The following is a 25709-nucleotide window of genomic DNA, read 5'->3' on the forward strand; positions in this document are numbered from 1 at the left end:
AGAGTCCTGTGAGCAGCTCCGAGGGGCAGCAGAGCAACAGTGACCGTACGGTGGTCCCCACGCCCATGAGGAGTTGTCACACACTAGGCCACTGAGAAGGCTGTGGAGAGACAGAGCAGTCTGCCTCCACCCAGCAGGGGCCACTGTCTGTGAGGCGGGGAAGAGGTGGCACAGGGCACAGCCTCCCAGGCACACAAGAACGCTGTCAGGGCCTCTCCACCCAGTAAGCACGGCTGGTACCGGGTCAAGTGCCTGCTCAGCACTGAGTGTTGGGACAGGTCAGCTCAGTGCTTAGTGGTGAGTAAGGCAAGCATGTGGGGCCGGGCAGGGGCACACCTGGCTGAGCGTGCACGTCAGCTCGCACAGGAACCCAGGCTTGAGCCCCTACTCCCCACCTGCAGAGTGGTGGGGCAGGGCTGCAGTTGTCTTGGTTTCTCTCCCTCTATCTACCCCCACCCCATTGTTGCTCTGTCCTATCAAAGAAAAAAGAAAAAAATGGCTGTCAGAAGCAGTGGGTTTATAGTGCGGGCACTGAGCCCCAGTGATAACCTTGAAGCAAAAACAAATGAAAAAAGACAAGCATGTGGGCTTGTTGGCTGTGCCACCTTGGCCCATGAATGTCTCATGGCTTATGTGGAAGCCCGATACCCTGGACGGTGTGTAGAGGGTGGGGACAGGCTTGGCTCACAAGCCCTGCGAGAATGCAGGGAGCTGACGTGCGAGCTCCCCAGGCCGCCTCCGGCAAGGCATTTCTGTGTCCTCATCCGAAGCGTGTGAGTTGCCCGGCAGACCCAGGGCTGTGTGTGTCGCCTGTCTGAGGTGGGCTTCTGAGCAGAGGGGCCCCGGTGCTGACCGCCTGCACTTTCTCCACAGTGGTTCACCCTGGACGAGGTTCCCCGAGGGAAGCTGCACCTGAAGCTGGAGTGGCTGACCCTGGTGCCTCACGCCGCCCACCTGGACCAGGTGCCACCTGCCCGTGGTGGGGTCCCTCTCTCCCCTGCTCGGCCCACTCCAAATGTGCCGGCTGTGGCTTTGGTCGCCAGGCCGGATGTTAGAACACAGCATCAGGGACAGAGAGGGATAGAGGCAGGGTCAGGAGACAGCTCACCTGCACGAGGACCAGGCTGCAGGCGCTGAGTGGCACCGTGCACCACGAGGCAGAAGAGCAGTGCTGTGGAGTCTCTCCCCTCCCTTTCTCATTTTCTCTCCCTCTCCCTCTTTCTCATTCTCCCTTCCTCTCCCTGTCCCTCTCCCTCTCTCTCCTTCTCTCTCCCCCACCCTGTTAGTGTCTCTTCTTCCCTTTTTCCCTGTTAGTATCTCTTCTCCTTCTCTCCTTCTCTCTCCCTCTCCCTGTTAGTGTCTCTTCTTCCCTCTCTTTCCTCTGTTAGTATCTCTTCTCTTTCCCTCTCCCTGTCTCTCTCCCTCATCCTCTCCCTGCCTCTCTCTCTCTCCCCCTCCCTCCCCCTCTCCCCCTCTCTCTCTCTCTTCCCTTTCTCTTTCCCTCTTCCTTAGTGTCTCTCCATCTCTCTCTCACACTCTATCTACAAAGGGGAAAATAATCCCTCAGGAATGACAATTGTGCTGAAGCAAAGTTGTAGTGACAACTTAAAGTGTAGATTTAGGGCTCACCCTCATGTGCACCAGGGCCTCCCGAGTCTGCTGGTGCCGGGCTGAAACTCAGGGCTCACCCCCGTGTGCACCAGGGCCTCCCGAGTCTGCTGGTGCAGGGCTGGCACTTCAAGGCTCACCCCTGTGTGCACCCAGGGCCTCCCGAGTCCGCTGCTGCAGGGCTGGCACTTCAGGGCTCACCCCCGTGTGCACCAGGGCCTCCCGAGTCTGCTGGTGCAGGGCTGGCACTTCAGGGCTCACCCCCATGTGCACAAGGGCCTCCCGAGTCTGCTGGGTACAGGGCACTTCAGGGCTCACCCCCGTGTGCACCCAGGGCCTCCTGAGTCTGCTGGTGCCGGGCTGAAACTCAGGGCTCACCCCCGTGTGCACCAGGGCCTCCTGAGTCTGCTGGGTGCAGGGCTGGCACTTCAGGGCTCACCCCTGTGTGCACCAGGGCCTTCCGAGTCTGCTGGTACAGGGCTGGCACTTCAGGGCTCACCCCCGTGTGCACCCAGGGCCTCCCGAGTCTGCTGGTGCAGGGCTGGCACTTCAGGGCTCACCCCCGTGTGCACCCAGGGCCTCCCGAGTCTGCTGGGTGCAGGGCTGGCACTTCAGGGCTCACCCCTGTGTGCACCCAGGGCCTCCCGATTCTGCTGGATGCAGGGCTGGCACTTGGGAAGGCATCCAGGTCTCACTATGACATATGCACAATTGTCAGTGCAGTTGCAGTTGTCGGTACTGGTGTTTCTTTAGTGTTCCTGTTCCCAGGTGCACTGTTGATGCAGCCAGGTTGAGATCACCTGGAACCCTGTAGAGACCCACCCGCTAAGCTGGCCTCCCTCCTTTGTAGGTGCTGATGGACATCAGAGCTGACAAGGACCAGGCTAATGATGGTCTCTCCTCCTCCCTCCTGATTCTGTATCTGGATTCAGCGCGGAACCTTCCGGTAGGTCGCATAACTCTTGCTCCTCGCGACGCTGTGCTGTACTCAGCCACACCTGTGCACTGGACTTGACGCTGTGCCCACCTCACTCAGTAAAGAGCATCCCTGAGGCAGTGTGCCTGCTTCCTGGGCCAGCGCTGGTCTGTGTTGGGTTGTCGACTCAGCGTGCTCAGAAATTCTTCACTCTGACTCGCTGTTGATGAGAGATACCAAATGCATAGCAGCTGAGTGTGCCAAGTCAATAGGGAGGGAGAAAGACATTCTGTAGAAATCACTAATGGTTGGGAGAGTCGGGCGGTCACACAGCGGGTTGAATGCATGTGGCACAAAGTGCAAGGACCAGCGTAAGGATCCTGGTTCGAGCCCCAGCTCCCCACCTGCAGAGGAGTCACTTCACAAGTGGTGAAGCAGGTCTCTCCCCTCTCTGTCTTCCCCTCCTCTCTCCATTTCTCTCTATCCTATCCAACAATAATAACTACAACAATAAAACAAGGGCAACAAAAGGGAATAAATAAATATTTAAAAAATCACTCATGGTCAAAGCATGGCTGGGAGTGGTCCAGCTGGCTGACTTCAGCCCATGGAGCCCTGACTTGGCGCCCAAGGGTGACCCACAATATCTGGAGAGCAGACCCTCCTGTTTGCAGAGAGAGTGAGGCCGGTCTCCAGAGGACTCTGCCTGAGGGCCGCATAGCGGGGATCCTCTGCACCAGGAGCCTCGTGAGACGGCCGTGCCCAGCTGTTCCTGCTCACGTCCTTCTAGTGTGACACTTAGCTGTGTGACAGTCCTCCCTGTGAGTGATCATGAACTTACTCAGCACACACTTTTTCTTGCTTTATTCCACTGTGTCAAAGCCAATCATATTGAAAGAAGACTGCTGACACCTTGATGCCTGGCTACCCACCGCCCAAGGCTGCACTCCACACAGCTGACTCCGGAGTGTGTCACGGTCCTCTGTCCCCTCCTTTCACAGGGTGACAGGGCACATGGTCACTGCCCCTGTGCAGGTCACGCTGTCACCCTTTCCTGACACCCCAGCTACTTTTAGCAAGAGCAAGGGGAGGGGCCAATGCACATGACTGGGGCACTGCTCCATCTGTGTCTTATTTAAAGTTTTTACCCATAAAAATCTTATCTGTCTTCATACTGGGTAGATGGAAACAAAATCTGTTTTTTAAAACAGCTTTCTTTTTTTTTAATTGTATTTATTTATTTATTGGATAGAGACAGCCAGAAATGAAAAGGGGAAGACAGAGAGAGCCCTGCTTCACCTCTTGCAAAGCTCTCCCCCTGCAGGTGGGGACGGGATCCTTGAACCTGGGTCCTTGAGCACCGTAACATGCGCTCAACCAAGTGTGCCGCCACTCAGCCCCCTTATAAATGAAATCTGCACGTGTGCTCTTGTTTTCAGTGGAGGCTTATTGACTGACTAAAGTCAGTGCTTTTATTATGAAAGCGGCTTGCAGGACTGTGAAACTGTAGGGTCAGGTACCACCACCCACCCACCGCCAGAGTCTGTGTCCCCAGCCTCCCACCTCCCAGTGAGAAGCAGCAGAGTTGTCACAGCTGACTTTGACTTCCTGAGTTCTTCATTTCTCTTAGAGTAATGCCCTGGCCCTTTAACAGTGTGCACCTGAAGTCCAGTCTGAACTGTGGTGTCACCTGTTAAAATTCAGTTTGGCTTGAAGTGGATTCATGATCATCTAATCTTTCTACAGAGCCCCTTTCACAGTAGAACCTTTTGTTTTTGCCCCTAAGAAAGTTTGCTGTAAGTCTGCTCTGATTCCTGGTGAGCGTGCTGTTTCTTTTAGTGTGTAGCACGTTCACTGCGGAGCTGCCATGTGCTGGTCTCTGGAACTGTGAGGCTCGTCACATTTACCAGAAGTCGGAGTGACTAAGCAGTGACTTGTGTTACTTAGTCGTTTTCATTGTGGTGCTGGGGAATGAAGCCAGGGCTTCACCAAGTGGCCTCCCATCCCAGTTTCATTTTACTCATTTGTTTACTGAGAGAGAAACAGAAAGAGGAGAAATACCACAGCACTGCTCCCCCTCTCTCGGAGGCCCCTCAGTGCCAGGGCTCAAACCCAGGCCTCATGTGTGGTAAGGCGTGTGTTGTTTTGCTGGTGAGCGTTCCCCACCAGGCGTGACTTCACTCAGGGACACTGGCCTCTGTGAGCGGACACTGTGTGTGAACTGTGCTGTGGCCAGCAGAGGCAAAGGCCTGTGTGCACCGTGCCCGCGGTGCGGTCTGTGCAGCCCTGTGCCTCTGCGCCGCTGGTCATGCTTCACTGCCCTCACTGACCACACGCCACCGTTCTCTGCTTTCTCCCCATCTCCACCTGCTAAGAGTATCTTCGAGGGAAGCTTTGGGTGTGGCTACTTAAAAGAGAGGCGAGCGTCGGGACTAGTGTTTTGTGAGAACACTGCCTCAGTCTGTAGAGCACTATTTGTGAGTTCTCCGTGTTCTTCCTGTGTTTTCATGGAAACCGCCAGAATGCGGACTGGGCTGTTAGTGCCCTCTTCCGGGGTGGAATGGCGTGGCATGCTTCACTTTGCTGCATGATTCCAGTTCCCGTGTGTGCTTCTCTGCTACTCGGTGTCACACTGCTGCCACTCCAGGGTGAGGGTGAGATGAGCAGACAGGCCTGGTCGAGCCCACCTGCGCTTCCCACACTGCTCCAGCCTGAGGAGATGCCACACATTCTGGGAAGACTGGGCCAGGAGGCTCATGTACGTGTGGGATGTATTGTTCCTTTGCCGACGGCCACAGAGCTCCCAGCTGCCTGTATTCTCCTAGTGACCTGCTACAGGTGCCAACACTCTCCTGCCCCACACCCCAGCCCACAAGGCAATGGAGACCCCCACACCCCAGCTCAGAATTCAGGCCCAGGCTGCAGGCATTGGAAACCCCCACACCCACTCAGGCGTCAGGCCCAGGCTGCAGGCAGTGAAGATCCCACACAACCCAGCTCAGGTCTCAGGCCCAGGCTGCAGGCAGTGGAGACCCCACACACCCCAGCTCAGGTCTCAGACCCAGGCTGCAGGCAGTGGAGACCCCTACACCCCCCAGCTCAGGTCTCAGGCCCAGGCTGCAGGGAGTGGAGACCCCACACACCCCAGCTCAGGTCTCAGACCCAGGCAGTGGAGACCCCCACACCCCCCAGCTCAGGTCTCAGGCCCAGGCTGCAGGCAGTGGAGACCCCCACACACCCCAGCTCAGGTCTCAGACCCAGGCAGTGGAGACCCCCACACCCCCCAGCTCAGGTCTCAGGCCCAGGCTACAGGCAGTGGAGACCCCACACACCCCAGCTCAGGTCTCAGGCCCAGGCAGTGGAGACCCCCACACACACCCCAGCTCAGGTCTCAGGCCCAGGCTGCAGGCAGTGGTGACCCCCACACCCCCCAGCTCAGGTCTCAGACCCAGGCAGTGGAGACCCCCACACACCCCAGCTCAGGTCTCAGGCCCAGGGAGTGGAGACCCCCACACACCCCAGCTCAGGTCTCAGGCCCAGGCTGCAGGCAGTGGACACCCCCACACACCCCAGCTCAGGTCTCAGACCCAGGCTGCAGGCAGTGGAGACCCCCACACATCCCAGCTCAGGTCTCAGGCCCAGGCTGTAGGCAGTGGAGACCCCCACACACCCCAGCTCAGGTCTCAGGCCCAGGCTGCAGGCAGTGGTGACCCCCACACACCCCCAGCTCAGGTCTCAGACCCAGGCTGCTGGCAGTGGAGACCCCACACACCCCAGCTCAGGTCTCAGGCCCAGGTGTGGAGACACCCACACACCCCAGCTCAGGTCTCAGGCCCAGGCAGTGGAGACCCCCACACACCCCAGCTCAGGTCTCAGGCCCAGGCAGTAGAGACCCCCACACACCCCAGCTCAGGCCTCAGACCCAAGCTGCAGGCAGTGGAGACCCACACACACCCCAGCTCAGGTCTCAGGCCCAAGCTGCAGGCAGTAGAGACCCCACATACCCCCAGCTCAGGTCTCAGGCCCAGGCAGTGGAGACCCCCACACACCCCAGCTCAGGTCTCAGGCCCAGGCTGCAGGCAGTGGAGACCCCCACACACCCCAGCTCAGGTCTCAGGCCCAGGCTGCAGGCAGTGGAGACCCCCACACACCCCAGCTCAGATCTCAGGCCCAGGCTGCAGGCAGTGGAGACCCCCACACACCCCAGCTCAGGTCTCAGGCCCAGGCTGCAGGCAGTGGAGACCCCACACACACCCCAGCTCAGGTCTCAGGCCCAGGCTACAGGCAGTGGAGACCCCACACACCCCAGCTCAGGTCTCAGGCCCAGGCAGTGGAGACCCCCACACACACCCCAGCTCAGGTCTCAGGCCCAGGCAGTGGAGACCCTCACACACCCCAGCTCAGGTCTCAGACCCAGGCTGCAGGCAGTGGAGACCCCACACACCTCAGCTCAGGTCTCAGGCCCAGGCAGTGGAGACCCCCACACACCCCAGCTCAGGTCTCAGACCCAGGCTGCAGGCAGTGGAGACCCCCACACACCCCAGCTCAGGTCTCAGACCCAGGCTGCAGGCAGTGGAGACCCCCACACACCCCAGCTCAGGTCTCAGGCCCAGGCTGCAGGCAGTGGAGACCCCCACACACCCCAGCTCAGGTCTCAGGCCCAGGCTGCAGGCAGTGGAGACCCCCACACACCGCAGCTCAGGTCTCAGGCCCAGGCAGTGGAGACCCCCACACACCCCAGCTCAGGTCTCAGGCCCAGGCTGCAGGCAGTGGAAGCCACCCCAGTAGCTCCCTCTTAGCTGGTGTCTCAGGGAGTCAGGTACCTGGTGGCAAGGATGCTGCTTCCTCTGAGCAGACAGGAGCCCTGGCGGCCTCATGGGCCTCCTCTGGCGGCTGTTGGGAAGTCAGCTGTGACCTCTGAGAAACCCCACCCTGTTCTTGATCCCAGTCACCCTGAGCCATTCCTCCTTGCTCTCCTCACTGACTCTGCTCAGAGCCACAGGAGGCCCACAGGTCAGCCTTCAGAGCTCCTTTGGCAACACTCGCTGTTCACGGGCCTGAACATCAGTGTTCAGGGATTCTCATTAGTTTGTTCTTATTTCTAAAGGATGAGGAATAGACCTTGGAGACAGGGAGTGCTGCCCCATTTCACAGAGAGGGAAGCCATGAGCCAGCAGGGCTACAGAGCATTGGGTCCACTAAAGACAGCACGTGGACACACACAGCCCCACTGTGCCACAGTCAGCTACTGCAGCATCTCACTACCTTCTAGAAAAGGGGCTTTGCCCAGGTGTGTCAGAGTGGAGTGTGCCCAGGAGTGTCAGAGTGGAGTGTGTGCCCAGGTGTGTCAGAGTGGAGTGTGTGCCCAGGTGTGTCAGAGTGGAGTGTGTGCTCAGGTGTGTCAGAGTGGAGTGTGTGTCCAGGTGTTTCAGAGTGGAGTGTACCCAGGAGTGTCAGAGTGGAGTGTGTGTCCAGATGTGTCAGAATGGAGTGTGGCCAGGTGTGTCAGAGTGGAGTGTGCCCAGGAGTGTCAGTGGAGTGTGTGTCCAGATGTGTCAGACGGAGTGTGGCTAGGTGTGTCAGAGTGGAGTGTGTGCCCAGGTGTGTCAGAGTGGAGTGTGTGCTCAGGTGTGTCAGAGTGGAGTGTGTGTCCAGGTGTTTCAGAGTGGAGTGTGCCCAGGAGTGTCAGAATGGAGTGTGTGTCCAGATGTGTCAGAGTGGAGTGTGGCCAGGTGTGTCAGACGGAGTGTGTGCCCAGGTGTGTCAGAGTGGAGTGTGCCCAGGAGTGTCAGAGTGGAGTGTGTGCCCAGGTGTGTCAGAGTGGAGTGTGTGTCCAGGTGTTTCAGAGTGGAGTGTGCCCAGGAGTGTCAGAGTGGAGTGTGTGTCCAGATGTGTCAGAATGGAGTGTGGCCAGGTGTGTCAGAGTGGAGTGTGCCCAGGAGTGTCAGTGGAGTGTGTGTCCAGATGTGTCAGACGGAGTGTGGCTAGGTGTGTCAGAGTGGAGTGTGTGCCCAGGTGTGTCAGAGTGGAGTGTGTGCTCAGGTGTGTCAGAGTGGAGTGTGTGTCCAGGTGTTTCAGAGTGGAGTGTGCCCAGGAGTGTCAGAGTGGAGTGTGTGTCCAGATGTGTCAGAGTGGAGTGTGGCCAGGTGTGTCAGACGGAGTGTGTGCCCAGGTGTGTCAGAGTGGAGTGTGCCCAGGAGTGTCAGAGTGGAGTGTGTGCCCAGGTGTGTCAGAGTGGAGTGTGTGCCCAGGTGTGTCAGAGTGGAGTGTGTGCCCAGGTGTGTCAGAGTGGAGTGTGTGTCCAGGTGTTTCAGAGTGGAGTGTGCCCAGGAGTGTCAGAGTGGAGTGTGTGTCCAGATGTGTCAGAGTGTGGCCAGGTGTGTCAGAGTGGAGTGTGCCCAGGAGTGTCAGAGTGGAGTGTGTGTCCAGATGTGTCAGACGGAGTGTAGCTAGGTGTGTCAGAGTGGAGTGTGCCCAGGAGTGTCAGAGTGGAGTGTGTGCCCAGGTGTGTCAGAGTGGAGTGTGTGCCCAGGTGTGTCAGAGTGGAGTGTGTGTCCAGATGTGTCAGAGTGGAGTGTGTCCAGGAGTGTCAGAGTGGAGTGTGTGCCCAGGTGTGTCAGAGTGGATTGTGCCCAGGTGTGTCAGAGTGGAGTGTGCCCAGGTGTGTCAGAGTGGAGTGTGCCCAGGTGTGTCAGAGTGGAGTGTGCCCAGGTGTGTCAGAGTGGAGTGTGCCCAGGTGTGTCAGAGTGGAGTGTGTGCCCAGGTGTGTCAGAGTGGAGTGTGTGCCCAGGTGTGTCAGAGTGTAGTGTGTATCCAGATGTGTCAGAGTGGAGTGTGCCCAGGAGTGTCAGAATGGAGTGTGCCCAGGTGTGTCAGAGTGGAGTGTGCCCAGGTGTGTCAGAGTGGATTGTGCCCAGGTGTGTCAGAGTGGAGTGTGCCCAGGTGTGTCAGAGTGGAGTGTGTGCCCAGGTGTGTCAGAGTGGAGTGTGCCAGGTGTGTCAGAGTGGAGTGTGCCCAGGTGTGTGAGAGTGGATTGTGCCCAGGTGTGTCAGAGTGGAGTGTGCCCAGGTGTGTCAGTGGAGTGTGTGCCCAGGAGTGTCAGAGTGCAGTGTATCCAGGTGTGTCAGAGTGGAGTGTGGCCAGGTGTTTCAGAGTGGAGTGTGTGCCCAGGAGTGTCAGAGTGGAGTGTGCCCAGGTGTGTCAGAGTGGAGTGTGTCCAGGAGTGTCAGAGTGGAGTGTGTGTCCAGGTGTGTCAGAGTGGAGTGTGTGTCCAGGTGTGTCAGAGTGGAGTGTGTGCCCAGGAGTGTCAGAGTGGAGTGTGCCCAGGTGTGTCAGAGTGGAGTGTGTGCCCAGGTGTGTCAGAGTGGAGTGTGTGTCCAGGTGTGTCAGAGTGGAGTGTGTGCCCAGGTGTGTCAGAGTGGAGTGTGTGTCCAGGTGTGTCAGAGTGGAGTGTGCCCAGGTGTGTCAGAGTGGAGTGCGTGCTCAGGTGTGTCAGAGTGGAGTGTGTGCCCAGGTGTGTCAGAGTGGAGTGTGTGCTCAGGTGTGTTAGAGTGGAGTGTGTGTCCAGGTGTTTCAGAGTGGAGTGTGTGCCCAGGTGTGTCAGAGTGCAGTGTGTGCCCATGAAGCCCAGCCAGTCTATCTTGGCGTTACTCTCGATCGCATTCTGTCATTTCACAAACATCTCATAAAAACTGCAGCAAAGGTGGGCGCGAGGAATCACATCATTGCAAGACTGGCCAGCTCCTCATGGGGCACAAGCGCTTCCACACTATGATCATCATCTCTGGCATTATGCTATTCCACTGCAGAATACTGTGCCCCAGGATGGTTCCGTAGCCCCCATGTCCACTTGGTCGATTCCAAATTATATTCCTCCATGAGGATCATTTCTGAAACCATCCGTTGCACCCCGGTTCCATGGCTGCCAGTTCTTAGCAACATCGCCCCGCCAGATATTCGTCGGGATGCGGCATCATCTAAGTTCATTTCCCACGTCTATGCTCGACCGGACCTGCCAATATACGCAGATATCTTCGCCCACCCTGTCCAACGCTTGACGTCTCGTCACCCAATCTGGTCCCCTACGCCTACACTGAACTTCTCTGTTCCAGACTCTTGGAAACAGAGTTGGCAGTCAGCTGAGGTAAAGAACAAACACCTCATCACAGACCCCTGCAAGCGTCAACCCAGCTTTGACCTAGCACGTTATGATCGGGCCCTCCTCCATCGCTATCGAACAGGCCATGGCCGGTGCGCCGCTATGTTCCACCGCTGGGGAGGCAGAGACGACCCTAGCTGCCCCTGCGGCTCCAGACAGACTATGACCCACATAGTCAACGACTGCCACCTCTCCAGATTCAAAGGAGGTCTCGAAACTTGACATCAGGCTCAACCTGACGCTGTTGACTGGCTATGGAAGAAGGGCAAACGCTAGAAGAAGAAGAGTGGAGTGTGTGCCCAGTAGTGTCAGAGTGGAGTGTGGCCAGGTGTGTCAGAGTGGAGTGTCCAGGTGTGTCAGAGTGGAGTGTGTGCCCAGGTGTGTCAGAGTGGAGTGTGCCCAGGAGTGTCAGAGTGGAGTGTGGCCAGGTGTGTCAGAGTGGATTGTGCCCAGGTGTGTCAGAGTGGAGTGTGTGCCCAGGTGTGTCAGAGTGGAGTGTGCCCAGGAGTGTCAGAGTGTAGTGTGGCCAGGTGTGTCAGAGTGGATTGTGCCCAGGTGTGTCAGAGTGGAGTGTGTGCCCAGGTGTGTCAGAGTGGAGTGTGTGCCCAGGTGTGTCAGAGTGGAGTGTGCCCAGGAGTGTCAGAGTGGAGTGTGACCAGGTGTGTCAGAGTGGAGTGTCCAGGTGTGTCAGAGTGGAGTGTGTGCCCAGGTGTGTCAGAGTGGAGTGTGGCCAGGTGTGTCAGAGTGGATTGTGCCCAGGTGTGTCAGAGTGGAGTGTGTGCCCAGGTGTGTCAGAGTGGAGTGTGTGCCCAGGTGTGTCAGAGTGGAGTGTGCCCAGGAGTGTCAGAGTGGAGTGTGGCCAGGTGTGTCAGAGTGGAGTGTCCAGGTGTGTCAGAGTGGAGTGTGTGCCCAGGTGTGTCAGAGTGGAGTGTGCCCAGAAGTGTCAGAGTGGAGTGTGCCCAGGAGTGTCAGAGTGGAGTGTGCCCAGGTGTGTCAGAGTGGAGTGTGTGCCCAGGTGTGTCAGAGTGGACTGTCCAGGTGTGTCATTGGAGTGTGGGGCAGGGTTGATTGCGCTGTGTGGATTCTTCAGCCCAGGGCCACACCTCCTGCGTCCCCAGCTCTAGGACTCACCCAACACAGCTCTGCCCACTCTCAGGGAGACTGAGGACAGGTCACACAGCACCACTGCAGCATCTGCCCATTCCCACCCCTCACTGTCCACAACGCTGCCCTTGGGCCTGAGGCTCCAACACAGGACTCATGTACAACAGGGTATGCATTCTAGTGAGTGAACTGTCTCACAGCTCTCCTAAGTTAGGTTTTAAATGCAGTATTTGTTATCTTATTTAGAATTTCTACTGTCTTTTTAATAATTAGCATATTTTTAAAGATTTTTTAAAAATATTTATTTATTTCCTTTTTGTTGCCCTTGCTGTTTTTTATTGTTGTTGTCATCATTGTTGGTTAGGACAGAGAGAAATGGAGAGAGGAGGGGAAGACAGAAAGGGGGAGAGAAAGACAGACACCTGCAGACCTGCTTCACCTCCTGTGAAGCGACTCCACGGCAGGTGGAGAGGCAGGGGTTCGAACCGGGATCCTCACGCTGGTCCTTGTGCTTTGCGCCACGTGCACTTAACCCATTGCGCTACCGCCTGACTCCCAATAATTAGCATATTTGATGGGTTATTAGAACCAACTTTTCCAGTCCTACATTATCAGAATCAAACTCTGCTTTGTGATTCAAATGTTGGCATCAACAAAACGCTTCATACAAATGTATGGTATTGATTCCCTTTTTTTTGTAATCCAACCGTTTTCCGTGTGAAGTTAGGGATGGTCTGTCTCTTCCCTAAAGTCTCAGTCCTGTGGCTTTCAAGGCCAAGGACAGAGGGGAGAAGGAATAAGAGTCCCAGCCACAAGGGAAGGAAATGTGTCTTGATACTGAGCATTAAGGATTCACTCTGAGATAAATCGTGGGCAGTAAGGAGAATATTATGGTGATTTCTGTTGGCTTTGTGTAATTCTTGTTGGTGGTTTTCACTTACCGATTTTTTGTTCTGATAGATTTTCATGTCATTAACCAAGCACCAACTCATTGCATGTGTATTAACCCTTGGTGTATTCATTCTCTTCTGACTGAAAGAGTAACCCTTTAGAATTTAACCCTGATGTGTTGGAGAAGACTGCAGTTCAGAAAGCTTTAAAGGTAAACTTTCCCCTTCAAGGTGGCCTTGCTTCAGAAACATATTGAAAGAGGTGATGCCTCAGCTCTTGTGTTTTGCTTGTGGGCATTCCCAGACCAAGAAGGCATTGTGTCGAAAATCAGACCCACACCTGCCGAGATGCAGACTGGCGTCACGCCCACGTGCTCTGACCGGCTGCAGTCCCTGGAGTGTCACCAGAGTCCCTCAGGCCTTGCGTCCAATGCCTGGGAATCACCTCTTCCAATATATACACTCAGGGCGTGCTGTCGGGGCCTGGGGTCTTCGCTGGGCTGGGCGACGGGCCTAGATTCCACTGTGAGGTATATTGAGAACTCAGCTCCACGCCCTCAGACACCACAACGTGTTTTCTGTGACTCTAACTTGGTTCAACATTTAAGGTCTAGATATTTTAGGAGGATTTATTCTGTCACATGTATCACGTTATTAGTGATTTAACACTGGCTTACAGAATCTAATACCACACACATCACCAGAGATAGGAGAGTTTAAAACTGTTTTAAGAACATCCTTCCTGGGAGTCGGGCGGTAGTGCAGCGGGCTAAGGGCAGGTGGTGCAAAGCACAAGGACCGGCGTAAGGATCCCAGTTCGAGCCCCCGGCTCCCCACCTGCAGGGGGGTCGCTTCATAGGTGGTGAAGCAGGTCTGCAGGTGTCTGTCTTTCTCTCCCCCCTCTGTCTTCCTCTCCTCTCTCCATTTCTCTCTGTCCTATCCAACAATAATGGCAGCAATAACAACAACAATAACTACAACAGCAATTGAAAACAATGTGGGCAACAAAAGGGAAAATAAATAAGTAAATATAAAAAATAAATAATAAAAGAAAAAAAGAACATTCTTCCTGACCACCAGCAGCGTACCTGGTAGAGTGCACCCCTTAAGGTACATGAGAACCTGGGTCCAAGCCCCGAGCCCCTCCTTCAGGCAGCGCTTCAGGAGCAGAGGACAGTGCTGCAGGTGGGCTTCTCTCCCCCATTTCTCTCTCTAAGGAAAAGAGCAGCAGCCGCTGGGCATGGTGCACTCATCCAGCAGGCGCCAAGCTCAGTGATAACCCTGGTGGCAAATAAAAAATATACAAAGCTTTTCAAATGGACCAGGAAAGTCTTTTATCTGTTTGACCTAGAAAAACAAGTTCCCTCCAAAAGGTGAGATGGTCCTCCTGTGCATGTATCTCTGAGATAGGAGGCTCAGGGGGACTATGAGGAGAGGGGACCCTGAGGAGTGGAGGCTCTGAGGAGAGGGGACCGTGAGGAGAGGAGGCTGAGGAGAGGGGACCTTGAGGAGTGGAGGCTCTGAGGAGAGGGGACCCTGAGGGGAGGAGGCTGAGGAGAGGGGACCTTGAGGAGTGGAGGCTCTGAGGAGAGGGGACCCTGAGGGGAGGAGGCTGAGGAGAGGGGACCTTGAGGAGAGGAGGCTGAGGAGAGGGGACTGAGGAGTGGAGGCTCTAAGGAGAGGGGACCCTGAGGAGAGGAGGCTGAGGAGAGGGGACTGAGGAGTGGAGGCTCTGAGGAGAGGGGACCCTGAGGAGAGGAGGCTGAGGAGAGGGGACCTTGAGGAGTGGAGGCTCTGAGGAGAGGGGACTGAGGAGTGGAGGCTCTGAGGAGAGGGGACCCTGAGGAGAGGAGACTGAGGAGAGGGGACTGAGGAGTGGAGGCTCTGAGGAGAGGGGACCCTGAGGAGAGGAGGCTGAGGAGAGAGGACTGAGGAGTGGAGGCTCTGAGGAGAGGGGACCCTGAGGAGAGGAGACTGAGGAGAGGGGACTGAGGAGTGGAGGCTCTGAGGAGAGGGGACCCTGAGGGGAGGAGGCTGAGGAGATGGGACCTTGAGGAGTGGAGGCTCAGAGGAGAGGGGACCCTGAGGAGAGGAGGCTGAGGAGAGGGGACCTTGAGGAGTGGAGGCTCTGAGGAGAGGGAACCCTGAGAAGAGGAGGCTGAGGAGAGGGGACCTTGAGGAGTGGAGGCTCTGAGGAGAGGGGACCCTGAGGGGAGGAGGCTGAGGAGAGGGGACCTTGAGGAGAGGAGGCTGAGGAGAGGGGACTGAGGAGTGGAGGCTCTAAGGAGAGGGGACCCTGAGGAGAGGAGGCTGAGGAGAGGGGACTGAGGGGTGGAGGCTCTGAGGAGAGGGGACCCTGAGGAGAGGAGGCTGAGGAGAGAGGACTGAGGAGTGGAGGCTCTGAGGAGAGGGGACCCTGAGGGGAGGAGGCTGAGGAGAGGGGACCCTGAGGAGAGGGGACTGAGGAGTGGAGGCTCTGAGGAGAGGGGACCCTGAGGAGAGGAGGCTGAGGAGAGGGGACTGAGGAGTGGAGGCTCTGAGGAGAGGGGACCCTGAGGAGAGGAGGCTGAGGAGAGGGGACTGAGGAGTGGAGGCTCTGAGGAGAGGGGACCCTGAGGGGAGGAGGCTGAGGAGAGGGGACCTTGAGGTGTGGAGGCTCTGAGGAGAGGGGACCCTGAGGAAAGGAGGCTGAGGAGAGGGGACTGAGGAGTGGAGGCTCTAAGGAGAGGGGACCCTGAGGAGAGGAGGCTGAGGAGAGGGGACCTTGAGGAGTGGAGGCTCTAAGGAGAGGGGACCCTGAGGAGAGGAGGCTGAGGAGAGGGGACTGAGGAGTGGAGGCTCTGAGGAGAGGGGACCCTGAGGGGAGGAGGCTGAGGAGAGGGGACCTTGAGGTGTGGAGGCTCTGAGGAGAGGGGACCCTGAGGAAAGGAGGCTGAGGAGAGGGGACTGAGGAGTGGAGGCTCTAAGGAGAGGGGACCCTGAGGAGAGGAGGCTGAGGAGAGGGGACCTTGAGGAGTGGAGGCTCTAAGGAGAGGGGACCCTGAGGAGAGGAGGCTGAGGAGAGGGGACTGAGGAGTGGAGGCTCTGAGGAGAGGGGACCCTGAGGGGAGGAGGCTGAGGAGATGGGACCTTGAGGAGTGGAGGCTCTGAGGAGAGGGGACCCTGAGGGGAGGAGGCTGAGGAGAGGGGACCTTGAGGAGTGGAGGCTCTGAGGAGAGGGGACCCTGAGGAGAGGAGGCTGAGGAGAGGGGACCTTGAGGAGAGGAGATTGAGGAGTAGAAGCTCTGAGACGACTGAGTAGAGGAGGCTTTGAGGATAGGGAACCCTGAGGAGATGGGACCCTGAGGAGAGAAGACTCTTTAGGAGAGGTGGCTTTGAGGAGAGGGAACCGTGAGGAGAGGAGACCCTGAGGATAGGGGACCCTGAGGAAAGGAGGCTGAGGAGAGGAGACTCTGAGGAGAGGAGGCTCTGAAGAGAGGATACTGAGGAGAGGAGGTTCGTGGGAGAGGAGGCTTGGAGGAGAGGAGACTCTGAGGAAAGGAGGCTCTGAGAAGAGGCTCTGAGGAGAGGGGACTCAGGAGAGGAGGCTTTCTGGAGAGGGGACCCTGAGGAGAGGTGGCTCTGAGAGGGGGTTCTTAGGAGAGGAGACTGAGGAGAGTGGGTTGTGAGGATAGGAGACTCTGAGGAGAGGGGCTTCTGAGGAGAGGAGGTTCTGAGGAGAGAAGACTGAGAAAAGACTTAGGAGAGGAATCTGAGAAAAGGAGGCTCTGAGGAGAGGAGACTGAGGAGAGGAGGCGAGGCCCAGTGGAGGCTCTCTGAGGAGAGGTGAGCTTACATCAGAGGACAGTGTGGAGCCCTTGTGTCTCCGTGAAGAGCGCACACTCACTGTCCTTCTGAAGGGACTCCGACATTGAGCTAGGGTTGAACCCCCCAACACAACTGCTGACCATTGGTCCAGCTCTGTCCGTGTTCAATTTTTCCCTCTTTAAATTTTGTTTTTACTTGTTAGGACTGAGAGAAATTGAGAGGAAAGGAGAGGGAGAGAGAGACCTGCAGCCCTGCTTCACCACTCGTGAAACTTGCCCCCTAAAGATGGGGCCCAGGGCCTTGAACCTGGGTCCGTGTGCATAGTTATGTGTGCACTCAACCAAGGTGCACCACCGCCCAACCCAAATCTGGTTTATTTTTATGAGAGAGACCAGAGAGCCACTGAGCTCTGGCACGTGGGGTGCCCAGGGATGGAACCCAGGGCCCCACCCATGCATGTCTTGTTCTCTACCACTGAACCCCTGTCCCAGCCCCTGAAAGAATGTCTGAGAGATTTATCAGTGGGAGACAGCGAGAGCTTCAGGCTGGCATGTGTGCTGTGTCCCATTTCAAGTCTTGAACTCAGCCACTCTGTTAATGCCCGGCTCCCACAGAAGCGTTTCAGTGGAGGGTAAAGAGACACTTCTGGGGCCGGGTGGTGGCGCACCTGGTTGAGTGCACATGCTACAATGTGCAAGGACCCGGGTTCAAGCCCCCACCTGCAGGTGGTGAAGCTTTGCGAGTGGGGAAGCAGTGCTGCAGGTGTCTCACTGTTTCTATCCCTTTCTGCCTCTCTCTTCCTCTTGATTTCTGGCTGTCTCTACCCAATAGATAAATAAAGGTAATTTTTAAAGAGTGAAGAGAGAGGGAGAGAACTCTTATGCCATCCACACGCAACTTGAGTGGAAGGATAAACGCAGACAGCTGTCTCCCTGACGACCGCCGGAGCCCCCGCCTGCACGGCCCCTCTGTTCTCGGGTCTTAGCTGAGAAGGGCCTCTTAGACTCAGCAGTGAAAGGAACCTTCAGGAATGAGCAGCCACCCTCATAAGCACAGCGAGTGCCATAGGCAGGAGACAGCCCAGCTCCCGCCTGACACGGGGTATGGCCGTGTAGGGAGAGAGCTGCACCCCCACCCTGCAAGGAGCCCTGGCCGTACACGCCGCACCCCCGCCTCCTCGTGGGCTGTCCAGATACGGGCCTGTGCTCAGTCACTGCTAGAGACTGCCATGGGAGCCTCCAGCCTGGCCGGTGCCTTCACAGCATTCCTGCCAGTGTACACGGTTCACACCTGAAAGTAGGTCGTTCAAGTAGGCTCAGGCTAGTGACATTTCACTCCCAAATAATAGGGTTTGTGGCCTGTTTCTGTCATTGCTGCAGTGCTAAAGGGGTGACTCTAAAATCATTTACTAAAAACGTTTTGTGATTTTCTGATTTCCACTAACAGATTCTTGACTGCATCTTGCAGTGGGGCTCAGTTATAAATAAATCTCATGTCCCCTGTGCTGTGTTGTCCTGTTTTTTCTTGCCAGTTGTCTGTTGGAAAGTTTTCTTATTCCGGGTGTTTCCTTTAGTGGAATTCTGATTTGGTAATTAGTCTTCCACTCAGAATTACTCAGCAGCTGGTGAGAAAGACTTGATGTCTGATAGCTACATGCTTGAACAGACGACTCCACGTTGCAGACGTAAAAGCATGCTTAACACCGTGTGGTCTTTCAGTTCTAGCCAGGGGAATGGTGAACTACTTCACCCATGCCTGTCCTTTCTCCTGTCTTTCTGTTTCCATCTGTCCATTATTCATTCTGTCATCCTAGAAAGATGAGTTTTCAGAACTAGGATTGACATTAAAGACTTTCTGGAAATTCAATTTTTCCAAAATAGTTTGCTTTAAAAATGGAAGTCCTTGACATTTATAAGTAGTATGAAATAGCTTTTAAAAAATCATTTCATGGTAGATAAGTCGTGACTTTAGGATGTTCTCAGCAATTATATTCGAACTAAATTGCCCCCAGATGTTCCATGTGACTGAAGTATTAGAAGTAGAAAGGACAGTGTGGGCCCATGGTGGGCATATTTGATAGCCCTTGTCTCAAGATGTATTTGTTGATTTTGTCTTTTGTTTTGACCAGTCGGGGAAGAAAATAAGCAGCAACCCAAACCCTCAGGTCCAGATGTCCGTCGGGCACAAGGCTCAGGAGAGCAAGGTAAGGGGGCCCTGACCACTGGCCCCGTCCTCGTCCAGAGCTGATCTTGATCCAGGCAGCGACTGGCCAGCTGGGCCAGAGCAGGCACCAGGGCCTGGTTCACGGCTTCTTTTTCTCTAGATACGTCACTTGGCAGGTGGTCCACAATTTAGCTCACTAAAAAACGCACTGCTCATCCGCCCCCCCCCCCCCATATACACTGCTCTCTTTTTTTCCTTTTTTTTTTTTTTTTTGCCTCCAGGATGATTGCTGGGGCTCGGTGCCTGCACCAGGAATCCACTGCTCCTGGAGGCCATTTTTCCCCCTTTTGTTGCCCTTGTTGTGGTTGTTATTGTTATTGTTGATGTCATTGTTGGATAGGACAGAGAGAAATGGAGAGAGGAGGGGAAGACAGAGAGGGGGAGAGAAAGACAGACACCTGCAGACCTGCTTCACCGCCTGTGAAGCGACTCCCCTGCAGGTGGGGAGCCGGGGGCTTGAACCGGGATCCTTACGCCGGTCCTTGCGCTTTGTGCCACGTGTGCTTAACCCGCTGTGCCACCGCCAGGCCCCCACACTGCTCTTTTTTTTTTTAAGAGCATTTGAAGCCATGGGTATTGTGAGCCTCACCTTGTGGTGAGGTGCCGTGGTGGGGTGCTGCGCCCACAGCCAGCCTCCAGACAGCTTCAGAGAGTACACGCTGCCCTGGCCCGCGTTCACAGGCGCCTCAGCATGAGGATCTTTCCTTCTTTCAGATCCGGTACAAGACTAACGAGCCTGTGTGGGAGGAGCACTTCACCTTCTTCATCCACAACCCCAAGCGCCAGGACCTCGAGGTGGAGGTATGGGCCTTGCTTTCTTTCTCTTTCTCTGGTGGGAGGTTGAAGGTCTGCATACAGCTGTTGACACATGGTACAGTTCCTCGTCTCACCAACACAGATGTCTGCAGAGTAGAGTGCTGTCACCACCAAATTAGGCCCATCATTGTCCCCCCTCCCCTACCCCTCTTCCTGCCCCCTTGCCCCCCTGTCCCAGAGTCCTTTGCTCTGGTACAACACACCAAACCTTACAAGTCTTACTTTATTTCCCCTTTTGTTCTTAAGTTCTGCCCATAAGATTATCCCAATTTCACCTTCAGCTTCTGGCTCATCTCGTGTGTATTTAATAAGGGAGGAGGGGCCAGAGCGTCCCCTGGGATCCCCGATGCTGGGACTCAGCCCTGAAACCTGGGACCTTGACCCACAATTGGGCCTCAGCTCTGGCCGAGGTCAACTCCTTTCTGTGCTGCCTTCTCAGGCCAGACAAGGGTGCCTTTGCCACCCATACTCTGTATGGTGCTGTGGGCCCATGTGTCTTTCTACATATTTAGCTGGTATGGCCTGGTTATCCATTTTATCTTTTTAACTATTTGTGACTTCCTATTTAAAGTTCCTTTTTAAAAAAAGTTTATATTTATTTTTCCTTTTTTGTTGCCCTTGTTTTTTTATTGTTGTTGTACTTATTATTGTTGTTAATGTCGTTCGTTGTTGAATAGGACAGAGAGAAATGGAAAGAGGAGGGGAAGACAGAGGGGGAGAGAAAGCCAGACACCTGCTGACCTGCTTCACCGCCTGCAGGTGGGGAGCTGGGGGCTCGAACTGGGATCTTTAGACCGGTCCTTGTGCTGTGCGCTTAACCCGCTGTGCTACCACCTGACTAAAGTTTGTTTTTTTAAAAAAAATTTTTCATTATCTTTTATTTATTTATTGGACAGAGACAGCCAGAAGTTGAGAAAAAGAGGGAGATAGAGAGGGAGAGAGACCGAGAGATACCTGCAGCCCTGCTTCAACACTCGTGAGGCTTTCCCCCTACAGGTGGGGACCAGGGGCTTGAACCTGGGTCCTTGTGCACTGTAGTGTGTGCACTCAACCAGGTATTTATTTAAAATTTCTTATGGACAGAATAGATTTTGCTTTTTTTTTTTTTTTAAAGATTTTATTTATTGATTGATGAGAAAGCTAGGAGGAGAGAAAGAACCAGACATCACTCTGGTACATGTGCTGCCGGGGCTTGAACTCAGGACCTCACGCTTGAGAGTCCAGTGCTTTGTCCACTGCGCCACTTCCCGGACCACATAGATTCTGCTTTTTGTCCAGTCTGAAATACTTTCTTTTAGTGCTGGCACTCAGACTATTTCCATTAAAGTTATCACTGATGCATTTCAGTGTGAACCTGACAGGTTTCCTCATTCTTTACCTGTTTATAGACGTAAAACTTTATGTGGTGCCAAAAAGTGGCTCCTGCTAGCCGCCTCCCCCGTCTGGTCTTCCTTTTACCCTTTTGGGGAGAATAGGAAGGAAGCAGAGCAGCAAAGCCCAGTCTTCCCGCCCCTGGAGGTCCACCAGGGCTCAGCTCTTGGGGTCCCTGTGGTGCTGGGGACTAGGCCAGAGTCCTCACACACCTGTGGCGCCGCAGAGCACCTCCCAAGCCCGTCTTCATTTTTTATTCCCGCCAGGGCTGTCACTAGGGTTCAGCACCGGCACTATAAATCCACTGCTCCCAGCAGCCGTTGTCCCCCTTTCCCTCTTTCTGTTTTTATGTGACATGGCAGAGAGGGACAGAATTTGAGAGGGAAGGGGAGATAGAGAGGGAGAGAGAAAGACAGATACCTTCAGACCTGCTTCACTGCTTGTGAAGCTTCCCCCTCCAGGTGGGGAGCCGGGGCTAGAACCTGGGTCTGAACCGGTGCAGCGCCGCCTGACTCCTCCCTTCATTTCTTTTTTTTTTTTCCTCCCGGGTTATTGCTGGGACTCAGTGCCTGCACCATGAATCCACCGCTCCTGGAGGCCATTTTCCCCCTTTTTGTTGCCCTTGTTGTTGTAGCCTCGTTGTGGTTATTATTATTGCCATTGTTGATGTCGTTTGTTGTTGGATAGGACAGAGAGAAATGGAGAGGGGAGGGGAAGACAGAGAGGGGGAGAGAAAGACAGACACCTGCAGACCTGCTTCACTGCTTTTGAGGCGACCCCCCTGCAGATGGGGAGCCAGGGGCTCGAACCAGGATCCTTACGCCGGGTCCTTGCGCTTTGTGCCACCTGCGCCACCGCCCGACCCCCATCCTCCCTTCATTTCTTTTCCACCTGACTCCCTTTAGATTGAGCACTATCCTGTTCCAGCTGTCTCCACATAGGGCTGATGAGCCACGACTCCCACGGAGTCCTGAGGGTCTCTGTGTTGGCTCTAGGGTGTGGCCCGCCCTCACTCACACTTCTGCACTGAGTCCTGAGGGTCTCTGTGTTGGCTCTAGGGTGTGGCTGGCCCCTCACTCACACTTCTGCACTCAGAACAGCATGCTCAAAGCAGGACCTTCTTCTCCCTCTGGGAGCACTCGGCCAGCCACGGTGCTGCAGGACTCCTCGCCGCCCTGCTGCCTTGCCTGTGACCCTCCTGGTGAAGCTGCACAGCAAGGCATATGGGTGGGGCATGTGCCGTGTCTGCGGGCAGGCTGCTTGGAGCACGCTCGGCCCGTGTGTTCGCTTGAAGCTGTTCCAGGCAGGCCCAGCATCTCCACCTGGGACCACAGATGAGCGAGTGGCTCCGACTGCCTGAGCACGTTAGCTCTCCTCCGACCACTCTGGGCAGACGCCCCTCAGCCCTAGGCCCAGGGAAGGGTCCCTGTTCCTCACAGTGGCCTTTCTGAAGCTCCTCTCTCAGTGGAGCTGCTCCCTCTTTCCTCCTCCTCACCCAGCCTGGATGCAGGGCCTCTGCCTGGGCCCCCGCATAGCCGAGGCCAGACCCGCACCCGCACTCCTCACTGTGGGACCGTGTGGGCCCCTGGAGGTGCCAGTCAACGGCACACCCTCTCCTGCAGTCTGGCTCGGCCCTCCTCCACGTGTCCTCCCATGCCCATCACCCTCGGCCTCAGAGGCTGTCCTAGGACCTGTCTGAGCTGAGTCCTCTGTCCCCACTCACATCCCTGAGCGAGGAGAGCGTGGGCCACACTGTGGACCTGGAGCAGGAGCAGGAGCACAGCAGCCAGACAGCTCTGCCGCGGCGCCCTCCTTGCCGGCACCCCGCCTGCCAGGCTTCCCAGCGCCTCTGTGTGTGCTCTGAGGCTTCTTGATGACGGTCCTTCTGGGTCCCGAGGTCCCTGGACACTGCCCTGGTCACGGCGGGCACTGCCCCATCACTGCAGCTGTTCACTTCAGAGTGTCTCGCTGGCTCATTTTCCTCCACAGATCGCACTGTTCTGGAAAGGTCTTACTTACTGGGCCTCGAATCTAGCCGCAAACCTCGGGAAGCTCTGTGTGGCCCATCACAAGCGCTCACTTCAGATTCCTTTCAGGACTGTCACAGGACTGAGAAACAAGCTACTGGGCTCTTGGGTGCTCATGGAAGTCGTGTCTAACTTTGTTTCCTGCCGGCTTTCCCACCTGCTCATGGAAGTCGTGTCTAACTTTGTTTCCTGCCGGCTTTCCCACCTGCTCCCTCTACGTCTGGCGTGTGTGTGTTTGTTTTCTCTCTGTAGCGCCGAGAGGCAGAGCAAGGCAGAAATGAGCGGTGCTGTCATGTTGCCCCCACACCTGAAGCTCCCTTCCCATGCTGCTCCCACGTGATAGCTGGGGCTCAAACCTGGGTCCTCACATGTGACGAAGTGCCTGAGCTCTCCCAGCGGAGCTACTCCCAGCCCCCTTGTCGCCGGGGCTCTCCCAGCAGAGCTACTTCCAGCCCCCCTTGTCGCCGGGGCTCTCCCAGTGGAGCTACTCCCAGCCCCTTGTCACCTGGGCTCTCCCGGCAGAGCTACTCCCAGCCCCCTTGTTGCTGGGGAGCCTCCAGCATGGACGGGTCTGTCCCTGCGGTCCAAGGGGCGGCTACTGTCACCCAGGGAATGCTGAGGTCACCCTCGGGAGACTGGTTGAACAAGCCTATAGATTGTCAGCAGGGCAGCTTGCAGGCACTTGGATGGTCTTGGTGTGAGCGTGTGACCCTATTGACAGGTGTGCACTGCTGCGAGTGGGTCTCACCAGCCTCCCTGGCTGAGGACACTTCTGTGACGTCCACACTTCTGGACACCGCTGCCTCTTAGTTCTGGGGCTCTGAGGTGACTTGTGTGCCATAGCCACGAGGAAGAAGGGGCACACCCACCCTGTGCCGTGTGTCCTCTGGGGGAGCTCCCGTGTCTCTGCGGTGGGAGCGGTGTGGGGACGCATCTGAGGCTGTCTGGGGGCTCTGGGCAATGCACCAGGCTCAGGCCCTTTCTGCGTGTGTTCCAGGTCAGAGACGAACAGCACCAGTGCTCCCTGGGCAGCCTGACGGTCCCACTCAGCCAGCTGCTGTCCAGCGAGGACATGACCCTCAGCCAGCGTTTCCAGCTCAGCAACTCGGGCCCCAACAGCTCCCTGAAGATGAAGCTGGCCCTCAAGGTACCTATCCCATCCCTCACACTGGAGTGGCACCAGGCCACTGCACGGAGGGCACTGCTGACCACAGGGACGGGGGGTGGACAGTGATCTCCATGCTGACCACAGATATAAGGGGAAGGACAGTGATCTCCATGCTGACCAAAGGGACAGGGGAAGGACAGTGATCTCCATGCTGACCACAGATATAAGGGGAAGGATAGCGATCTCCATGCTGACCACAGATATAAGGGGAAGGACAGTGATCTCCATGCTGACCACAGATATAAGGGGAAGTGTTGCTGAGGACTTATTCTGATGCAGTCTCCGCCCCCAGGTTTTCCTATGCCTCGCTAAATCCTAGAGTGCCCCCTTTCAACCAATCCTGGCCCTACACGTCACCCCTGGTTGTCGCCCAATAAAAAGCCCCCCTCACCCCTCCCCTCGCTCTCTCTGGGCTCTCGGCTCTCCCTCTCTGAGGTCTCGCTCCCTGCTCTCCCCCACGTGGAGCCAGCCAGCAATGGCCGACCACGGCAACCAGGGGTGACGTGTAGGGCCAGGATTGGTTGAAAGGGGGCACTCTAGGATTTAGCGAGGCATAGGAAAACCTGGGGGCGGAGACTGCATCAGAATACGTCCTCAGCAACAGGGAAGGACAGTGATCTCCATGCTGACCACAGATATAAGGGGAAGGACAGTGATCTCTATGCTGACCACAGATATAAGGGGAAGGACAGCGATCTCCATGCTAACCACAGATATAAGGGGAAGGACAGCGATCTCCATGCTGACCACAGATATAAGGGGAAGACAGTGATCTCCATGCTGACCACAGATATAAGGGGAGGGACAGTGATCTCCATGCTGACCACAGATATTAGGGAAAGGACAGCGATCTCCATGCTGACCACAGATATAAGGGAAAGGACAGTGATCTCTATGCTGACCACAGATATAAGGGGAAGGACAGTGATCTCCATGCTGACCACAGATATAAGGGGAGGAACAGTGATTTCTATGCTGACCACAGATATAAGGGGAAGGACAGCGATCTCCATGCTGACCACAGATATAAGGGGAGGGACAGTGATCTCCATGCTGACCACAGATATAAGGGGAAGGACAGTGATCTCCATGCTGACCACAGATATAAGGGGAAGGGACCGTGATCTCCATGCTGACCACAGATATAAGGGGAAGGACAGTGATCTCCATGCTGACCACAGATATAAGGGGAGGGACCGTGATCTCTATGCTGACCACAGATATAAGGGGAAGGACAGCGATCTCCATGCTGACCACAGATATAAGGGGAAGGACAGTGATCTCTATGCTGACCACAGATATAAGGGGAAGGACAGCGATCTCCATGCTGACCACAGATATAAGGGGAAGGACAGTGATCTCCATGCTGACCACAGATATAAGGGGAGGGACCGTGATCTCTATGCTGACCACAGATATAAGGGGAAGGACAGCGATCTCCATGCTGACCACAGATATAAGGGAAAGGACAGTGATCTCTATGCTGACCACAGATATAAGGGGAAGGACAGTGATCTCCATGCTGACCACAGATATAAGGGGAGGGACAGTGATTTCTATGCTGACCACAGATATAAGGGGAAGGACAGCGATCTCCATGCTGACCACAGATATAAGGGGA

At 55.8% G+C, this 25709-nt stretch overlaps 1 protein-coding gene and 2 long non-coding RNA genes across 7 annotated transcripts in view; all 3 read left to right on the plus strand.

The window, feature by feature from the left end:
• ESYT2 (extended synaptotagmin 2) overlaps positions 1 to 25709 on the plus strand; it is a 97230-nt gene that overhangs the window by 62501 nt on the left and 9020 nt on the right. For 2 of the 4 annotated variants that reach the window (XM_060196870.1, XM_060196871.1), the window contains 6 exons: positions 874 to 963; positions 2459 to 2554; positions 4900 to 5001; positions 18612 to 18686; positions 19421 to 19507; positions 23918 to 24067. In XM_060196870.1, coding sequence (XP_060052853.1) covers positions 874 to 963; positions 2459 to 2554; positions 4900 to 5001; positions 18612 to 18686; positions 19421 to 19507; positions 23918 to 24067 — 600 coding nt within the window. Of the gene's footprint in view, positions 1 to 873; positions 964 to 2458; positions 2555 to 4899; positions 5002 to 12825; positions 12889 to 18611; positions 18687 to 19420; positions 19508 to 23917; positions 24068 to 25709 lie in introns of all 4 variants that reach the window. The other 2 variants (XM_016194534.2, XM_060196872.1) reach the window with 2 other exon arrangements.
• LOC132539818 (uncharacterized) lies at positions 5664 to 6462 on the plus strand. 2 transcript variants are annotated; one of them, XR_009551108.1, is made up of 3 exons: positions 5664 to 5866; positions 6008 to 6204; positions 6314 to 6462. It is a non-coding gene; the product is annotated as an uncharacterized LOC132539818 (long non-coding RNA). The 2 variants fall into 2 exon arrangements; XR_009551109.1 differs by having other exon boundaries at positions 5664 to 5772; positions 5920 to 6204.
• Positions 9691 to 11710, plus strand: LOC132539966 (uncharacterized). Its single transcript, XR_009551268.1, has 4 exons — positions 9691 to 9985; positions 11011 to 11060; positions 11342 to 11391; positions 11521 to 11710. It is a non-coding gene; the product is annotated as an uncharacterized LOC132539966 (long non-coding RNA).

Source organism: Erinaceus europaeus, chromosome 8 (genome assembly GCF_950295315.1).
Source record: "Erinaceus europaeus chromosome 8, mEriEur2.1, whole genome shotgun sequence".
Classification (NCBI taxonomy): domain Eukaryota; kingdom Metazoa; phylum Chordata; class Mammalia; order Eulipotyphla; family Erinaceidae; genus Erinaceus; species Erinaceus europaeus.